This window comes from Astatotilapia calliptera, chromosome 1 (assembly GCF_964374335.1).
Source record: "Astatotilapia calliptera chromosome 1, fAstCal68.1, whole genome shotgun sequence".
NCBI classification, from domain to species: Eukaryota; Metazoa; Chordata; class Actinopteri; order Cichliformes; family Cichlidae; genus Astatotilapia; species Astatotilapia calliptera.
The window spans coordinates 6975796-6984396 of record NC_137422.1 but is presented as its reverse complement, the minus strand read 5'-3'; the positions used below and the strand labels follow the sequence as shown (position 1 = coordinate 6984396).

The 8601-nt window shown below is 40.2% G+C and overlaps 2 protein-coding genes across 6 annotated transcripts; both read left to right on the top strand.

The window, feature by feature from the left end:
• The first annotated feature begins 207 nt into the window (after positions 1-207).
• On the top strand, positions 208-2862 carry LOC145429705 (uncharacterized). Its single transcript, XM_080303660.1, has 6 exons — positions 208-519; positions 1034-1108; positions 1277-1666; positions 1927-2028; positions 2193-2425; positions 2539-2862. The coding sequence occupies exons 1-6, from the start codon at positions 288-290 to the stop codon at positions 2719-2721; spliced, it is 1215 nt and encodes a 404-aa protein (XP_080159786.1). The 5' UTR covers positions 208-287; the 3' UTR covers positions 2722-2862.
• A 54-nt stretch (positions 2863-2916) lies between these two features.
• LOC113028028 (uncharacterized) lies at positions 2917-6052 on the top strand. Of its 5 annotated transcripts, XM_080303713.1 has the most exons (6): positions 2919-4513; positions 4620-4722; positions 5083-5200; positions 5285-5376; positions 5500-5614; positions 5694-6050. In XM_080303713.1, exons 1-6 carry the CDS (start codon positions 4464-4466, stop codon positions 6008-6010), a joined length of 795 nt encoding a protein of 264 aa, XP_080159839.1. In that variant the 5' UTR covers positions 2919-4463; the 3' UTR covers positions 6011-6050. The 5 variants fall into 5 exon arrangements, 1 of the variants encoding a protein (XP_080159839.1); XR_013910065.1 differs by having other exon boundaries at positions 2917-4513; positions 4620-4726; positions 5285-5614; positions 5697-6052; XR_013910050.1 differs by having other exon boundaries at positions 2920-4513; positions 4620-4726; positions 5083-5376; positions 5697-6050.
• Positions 6053-8601: the final 2549 nt, after the last annotated feature.

Sequence of the window (8601 nt, the reverse complement as noted above, 5' to 3'; positions counted from 1 at the left end):
TTCTACAATCCTTTTGATATTTGGAAATCTGTCGATCATTCTGCTACAGCTGTAAGATATCTTCTCCAACTCCTCTGAATACATGCAGTCGTTTTACCGTCTGCTTTGGCTAATCACGCTCTTACGTATTAAATTAAATTAATACGTAAGTGGTCTCTGTCTTGTTTGATTATTCTGTTTGTGTGTGTGTGTGTGTGTGTGCGTGCGTGCGTGCGTGTTTGTTTGTTTGTGTGTTTGTTTGTGTGTTTGTTTGTTTGTTTGTTTGTTTGTTTGTTCTTCTTTCTGCCATGAGTGACTCCGAAATTCAAGATCCTTTAAGGATCCTAGATAATCTGACTGATCAGCAGGAACAAATTGATGAGCTCCAACACCTCGATGACATGCTTGGTGAGCTGAAGCAAGAGGTAGCTCCTGTACCTGTGAAGCCACCTGAACTAACAGTAAAATGGAAAAAAAGAGACAAAGATGGAAACCAACTCTATGCGAGGCCAAGATCAATCCGGAGTCAATTACATAAGGGTCAGTACTCTTTCATACAAGATAATTTGAAGATATAGATTGTATGGACACAAAACCATAAATTTAACGTATTAATTAATTTAAATATTTGTAAAGACAAACAGGAAAGTAATTTGTTTGTTTTGACACAAAAGGACATTAAATAAACCACAGAATTATCTCTTAAAACTGAATGATCCCCCCCTAGCAAGTATGGCATTCATTACGTTATGTTAGTCCAGTAACAAAATGTGGCTGACAGTTACCTCCTCACAAGGATTTTGGTAAAAGATATTGGTACTTGGCAGCACAGTGGCACATCAAAAAATGTCCTGATTTCAATTCCACTATCAGACCAGGGTCTTTGCGTGTAGAGTTTGCGTGTTCTTCCCTTGTTTCTCTGCTCGCAGGTTACCTGGTTTACTCCCACAGTCCTGAGATGTGGAGTTTGGCTAATTGGTGATTCTAAATTGTTTCTGTGTTATAAATGTGGATTTGATTTGTGTTTTTGATATACTGTTGATGTTTTATACAGCTGCCCACAGTCAGAAGACCAATTCTACCACTAATAACAGTCACTGTGAGGTGGCATTTGCCCCAGAGACTGTTGGTATGTACTCCACTGTGTCTTCACTAGATCAAAGCAGTATGTTCATGTGTTTGCAGCAATTGCTAGCATATTTATAGCCATCAAGCTTTACTCTCATAGCTACTCTGTCCATTACACTTTTATAATTTAATCAATTTTAATAGAAAATGTATTTGTTTTTTTTAACAGAGCACTTTCTACAAGAACTCCAGAGCTCACTGAATGATTCTTCAGACGATCACCATGAAGCACCACCACCAAAAGCTCCTCTTTTGGCTTCCTTGAACTGGAGCACAAGAAAAACTCTTTTTTCAGAGAGTTGGAGGGCCAAAAGACCCCATCTGGTGAATACCATGGCAGCTCAAGAAAGTGTGTCGGAACATATATGCCAACAATGTGGGAGCAATCCAGCTGTGCTTCGTTGTCGTGACTGTCTACCACGCCCCCTTTTTTGTGATAAATGTGATGTCATCACGCACACCAGATATGTCCTTCACAATAGACGTGCCATGACTGCCGGATTCTTCCAGCCATTGCCTCCAACAACTTACATTGTAAATAAGACCCTTTGCCATGATGGTAAGTTCTGTGACTAAACTTATGTTTACTGTTTATACATTTCCCTTACGCTCTCTCTCTCTATCTCATTTTTTAAAAAAGTTGATGCTTCCTCAGCTCTCAACTACACTGTTAGCTTTGAGCTGTTAAGTTGGTTTTTTTTATTGTTTCAAGTAAGGCTCAGTTTGTCCTACCATATCTTAGTCACATTTCAACGTTTTACTTCATAGTTAATAAACTTATTTAAATCATATGTTACGCATACATGTTGACTTCTTTAGCACGACTTGTACCTGTGGAGAGCCCAGTCACAATCTGCGGCTGTCCACCAGAGTGTTTGAGGGTCAGACCAGGAAAGGTTGTTGCTGTGGTCACAATGAATGGTAAGAAGAACTTCATTTTGTCCTGACTGACAACCATCTGTAAATAATTCACCTAAAACTAAACCCTCACAAGCATTGTTGCAGTATATTCTGAGACAAAAAGAAGACCTAACCCAAAGATAATAAACTTTTACTCTGGAGTCATGAGTTTTTCACTTTTCTAGGACGTTACAATCTCAGCATGCCAGAGCTGAGGTGTGAGACATGTGAAGCTTCTTGGACTGCTGGAGTAGATGACCTAAATCTAAGTGATTACTGGCCCGCTACCCTTCACTTTTCTACTTTGTACGCAACAGATGTCTTCTTCACATTTGAAGAAATGAAGATGGCATCACCCGGACTCTCCTGCAAAGCATTTTTAAAAATGCTTGATCAACGAACTCTCCACTTTGGCCGTGTGAGCATTTTAGTTTATGCATCCTTTACAGTATGGTTCTTCTGTGTTATTCAGGATTTAAAAGTCACTTGTAGCGTAGTTGTTTTCTGTTTATGTCTTTCATTTTAAACCAGACGGGAAAGATCTCTGCAGATGGCTTTAAGAAAAGTTTCTTTGAGTGGGAAGCCGTGAGATATGAATTAGACAAGATTTTAAAGGAGGATCCCTTCACATGTCATGCATGTGCCCCTGACATGCTTGCAATTTCAGTGGATGGAAACCGCAAGCATTACCGTTTCAAGAATGCAGCCAGGTAAGCAAATGCTTCGAGAAGCTGGTCAGGGACTTCATCTGCTCTGCACTACCCGACTCACTGGACCCTCTACAGTTTGCATACCGCCACAACAGGTCCACTGATGATGCCATAGCCCTGACACTACACACTGCCCTGTCACACCTGGAGAAGAGAGACACGTATGTGAGGATGCTGTTTGTAGATTACAGCTCAGCATTCAATACCATCGTTCCCTCGAAGCTGGACAGGAAACTGCAGGATCTAGGACTGAGCAGCTCCCTCTGCAGCTGGATCCTTAGCTTCCTGTCTGACAGACGCCAGGTGGTCAGACTGGGCAGCATCACCTCATCCCCCATCACACTGAACACTGGTGCTCCACAGGGGTGTGTACTGAGCCCTCTCCTGTACTCACTCTACACCTACGACTGCACAGCCACTAACAGCTCCAACATCATTGTGAAGTTTGCGGACGACACTACAGTGGTGGGTCTTATCACCAACGGTGATGAGACGGCTTACAGGGAGGAGGTCAGCGCCCTGACCCACTGGTGTCAAGACAACCATCTCACCCTCAACGTCGCAAAGACAAAGGAGTTGATAGTGGACTTCCGGAGGTGCAGAGAAGTACACACCCCCATCACCATCAACGGCGCTGCTGTGGAGAGAGTGAGCAGCTTCCGGTTCCTTGGAGTACATCTGGCTGAGGATCTTACGTGGTCAGTACACACAAACAAAACAGTGAAGAAGGCGCAGCAGCGCCTCTTCTTTCTCAGGAGACTGAAAAGATTCGGCATGAGCCCCCGCATCCTCAGGACCTTCTATCACTGTGCCATTGAGAGCATCCTCACTGGATGCATCACCACCTGGTATGGCAACAGCACCGCCTACAACCGCAAAGCTCTCCAGCGAGTAGTGCGGTGCTCTGAACGGATAATTGGAGGTGAGCTTCCCTCCCTCCAAGACATCTACAGGAAGCGGTGCCTGAGGAAAGCGGGGAGGATCATCAAGGACTCCAGTCACCCCAGCCATAAACTGTTCAGACTGCTTCCATCAGGAAGGAGGTTCTGCAGCATCCGGTCCCGTACCAGCAGACTGAGAGACAGCTTTTTCCATCAGGCCATCAGACTGCTGAACACGTCATAGACACCTCAGCTTCACTACTGGAACTTCAACATTATGCACTCCACACTGTATATAAATGCCACTTGTTTTGCACATATTCAACTCTGTATATTTTATATATTTTATTATTATTATTATTATTATTATTATTATTATTATTATTATTATTAATTTATTTTTGTAATTTTTTTTTAACTATTTAATTTGTAAAAATGTGCATACACACCACACACACACACACACACACGTAGGAAAATATTTAGTATACACATCCAGAAATGCATACACTATTATATATTGTACATATATTTATTAGTTTCAGGTTGGCCATTCTTGTATTTTGCTCGTTTGTGTTGTTGTGTTTGCACAAGCCTGTTGCTTGTGGGGCTCGCACACAAGAATTTCACTCGCATGTGCTGTGCCAGTGTGCCTGCACATGTGATGTGACAATAAAAGTGATTTGATTTGATTTGAGGTACAGCAAAATATGTGTAATACCAACGTTTGTTTCAGACAATGTGACTATAAGGTGCACCAATTAACTTTGGACTTACTTTGTATGACACCATAAAGTATACTGTATTGCTATTTTGTTCAGATCTGAGGAACTGGGCATCTTTGAAGACGCCTTCATAGCAAAGGATGAAGATGTGGGAAGATTTGTGGACTACATACACAGCACATCCAGACATGTAAGATTGAACGCTCTAATTACATAGACATAATTATGTTAACCTTTAACACTCTGTTGAAGAGATTGTGAAAAGACATTGTCACCAGCTATTTAATGCATTTTAGGTCTCCGGACGAGGTGTTTGTGGAGGGGAGTGGTCAGCAGCCAGAGAGACCTCCCAAAGATCCAGCAGCAAGGTGGATGAGGAGGGACTGGAGCTTGCAGTGTGTAGGCATGGAGTGCTGCTCCGTGCTCTAAATATGTACAGGGGTGAAATTTTTGCTTATCCCTTGTACCTGCAACAAAAGCTGGCCAATAGACATATCACTTTTTTTTGTATGGATGTTACCTGCAAGTATTGGCCATATCTTGAAAGAGTAACAAAAAGCTGTCCAGAGCTCCAGCACCTTCTTAGCATGAAGCCATTTCTTTCAGTCTTTCATGCTAAAGCCCACGATTTCAAATGTGAGGTATGAAATTCTGACTTTAATGACTTTATCTGAACAATTGCACATCAACATTTTGTGTAATTTGTATTTTATCTGTGTGTGTGTATGTGCATCTGTGTGTGTGTGTGTTTTTTTTCAGGTGAAATGGAGTGGAGCATATCAAGATGGGGCTGGTTTGACTCTAGGGGAGGAGGTAGAGCAATGTAATGCCTTTTTGTCAAGGATTGCAGTTACCACAAAACATATGTCCAAAGCAGGTGAGAAGGCAAATCCTGCACTAGTTAGATTTTAAGTGTGTAATTATGATGAAAGTGGTAACACTACGTTTTCTGTGTTTGCAGGACGGAGTGACATGCTAACTCTTATGGCCATGCGCTGGAATCAACAAAAGCTAGACCAGTTGGCCACCTCTCTGACCCATCGATATCAGAAGGTAATGATATTGTTACTTTATTTTTAGATGATTACTCCTCTGTGTTCTTATTATTTGGAGTAAACATGTGTTTAGTGTTTTTTGTTTGTTTGTATGTTTTTTAATCTCAAATTGACAATGTAGGCCACAAAAGCTCTTCTAACCCAGCTTCAGAACCTGGAGTCCTTAAAAGTCCAATTAGCAGTGACTGACAGTCAACTGGATGAATGGGTCAGTGATGTAAAGGATTGGGCAGAAGGTGAGCAAAAACTGATTCAAAAATGTGATGCAATTGTACAATGACTTTATGTAAGTGTAGCTGTGTTATTTCTTCTAAGCAGCAACAACAAGCACAAGTGATATTGATCCCTTGGTGAGCAGAATCGAAGTGCTCGTAGCGAGCATAAAGAGACGATCCCAGCGTCTGTACAAAGACACCGATGGAAATAAAGCCCGTGCCAAGATTCGTCGCAAGATCAGAGAAGAGAAAGGAATCTTGACTTCTGCTGTGGAAAAATACAACAGAATGTTTCCAGACAAAGAAACTCTGTGCTTGGAAGAAATTCTGTCTGGTGACACAAGCTGGCCGTGGCAGCGGGCACACAGCGGTAGTTGTACATATATGTTGTCTACTTTCAGCATATCTGACATATAATGAAACCCTAAGCTTCAGGTGTTGACCTAAAATCATTTATGACTTCAGACGTTCTTTGTGAATTGATTTATAAGAAGACTTGAGGAGGAAAAGAAGATTCTTGTTACAGAGATGGACCATCACTGGAAATCTCTTTCAAAATATGATGATATCCTGAAAGAGCTGTCCGGCCTGTTTTCCAGTGAGATATTTAAAAGTATGTATTTAAGTAATGCATACAAAACACTGACTGTTTCTTAAGGCATTAAAGCAGACTAAATTATATGTTCTATTTTTAAGGTTCGCATTGTGGCCTAAGTGAGGAGGGTTTGAGAGGTCTACAGAGCATCATCCTCAGAAAACGACAGAATGTGAAACAAAACAAGCTGCACGCAAGACAGTGTTACATGCAAGTTTTGTCAGGAGCAAAGAACATTAACCTTGATCATACTTCCGACGATGACTTTTACAGTGACTCTGAATATTCTGATTAAAGTCGGTAATAAATATCTGTAATATATCAGTTTGTCCTCAAAGTTATATCAACTTGCTACCTTGCAGGTTTAATGCTGGGGGCCCCAATTTTTTCAAGTTGGCCATAGACCAGTCATTGACAGTGCATTCCCAAGACTTCATCACATCAATGCATATAGTTTTTTACAAAGACAGCTGGCACATTTTTATTTAATGTCATTCGTAGAGCTAAAAACTACCCTGTTACACTGTTTTTAAACATGCATTTTGGTAATACATAATAGTACACTGTTATGTATCAGAGGGAGATTTTGTACTTTTTACATTTTTGTCATGTTAAGTTACTGTAATATATTTTTGGCTCACAGAATTTACAAGACATATTGAAATGTGATTGATAGAACTTTGTAAGCAAATTTCAAGTATGCTTGTCACAGGTGAGAGTTTTCATTCTTGAGTATTTTGATGTACATGTTAAGGATATTTTCATGGTATGTATCATTCATATCAACAGTATCAATAATGTTTGAGTGCATTACTAGTACTTGTGCTTATTTTTAAAATAATCATACTACAGTACAGTAGGCAGTTCAGCTGATTCTGTCACAACAACCCTGATCCACAAATTAACTTTTGGATATATAACTTTTTTTGTTTAGTTCCAGTTGTACAGCGATGTGCTCAACCATATCTTTTTTTAAATTTAGAGTATTAATTGATCCAGTGGTTACTAAGCCTACAGTGTCTTAGGGTGGACCAACATCATTGTCATTTTACCCCCACCAAATTTCATTAAGTTGTCTGTATCACTGTAGTTTATTTGTTTTTATATTACCAATGACCACAATCAAATAAAGTTGAAAAATAACTGTCAGTTTGATGTTTTCATGCAGTTTCAATGGATCATTTTGTCACCACAGTTAAAATTTAGCAACATTTATATTTCCATGACAAAGACATAAAACACATTTCTGTTTAATATAGTTATGACTGTAGACTTGATATGTAAAAACTGAAAATGACTGTTAGAGTTTGTATTGTTGATTGTCATTTATGCTTAGAAATATTTAACCATAGATGCTTAGAGGTGTATAATCAATTGTGTAGTGATAGGTTGTGTGATCTTTAACAGGCTACAGAGGCTTGGTGTGCATTCCACACTAGAATGCACACCTACATCCTGGGAGCATGGGAAAGTTCGTACCTTGCTTAATTGTTTTATGGTAGGATTAACGTAGCTACGTCTGTTCTAGTCTAAGTGCTTTTGTGTATAAATGAACTGCTGGACTTCCTTACTGTGTTATCTAGGATGAACCATCTAGGGTGAGGGGGAGGCTACCCTCTTCCTGACCAAGGATGTTTGACCCTTTGATCAGCAGTCCACACACATTTTGATCAGCAGTCCACACACACACACACACACACACACACACACACACACACACACACACACACACACACACACACACACACACACACACACACATGTGTGACGTCATATGTTAATGAACCTATGCATATTCATGTAACCTCAATAAAAGGGCAGTGGTACGGGAGAACGGACGAGAGCAACTGGGGTCAAGTGAAGGAACGGCACTCTGTCCGGTCTCTCCCGTGCACGAGTAACATGAAGAACTTTGCCTACTTGTGTCTTGCTTTGCAGTGTAATTATATTGTCTTCAACGTTCCAGCGGATGGGTTCAAGCTACAAACCTATCAATGACTGCCAATCATGTAAGTAATTTGTGAAAAAGAACGTAGAAATCTATTTCACAAACAAAAACAATTTCTTATTATGCAACCCTTCCAATACTATAGCCCACACCAGATCAAATTTAGGTATTTGTGACACATACAGCACATACATTTATTCCACAAAAGGAATAGATGGATGGCCACTATGGAGAAAGGCAGTCCTGAAACTTCATCAGGAGGACAAATCGTTGTGTGCATCAACTTCACAGTGTCTTTTGGTCTTTTATCAAAAGATATTTGCCATTTTTTAGTTTCTTTTAAAGTTCTTGGTTAGGTTTAGGGATTAAAGACCAAATCCAGATTATAATATAAAAATATTGTGACACATCATCAGTAGTGGGCCTTGGATTCATTGGGTGTTTTGGCCCTTACCAGTAGACACC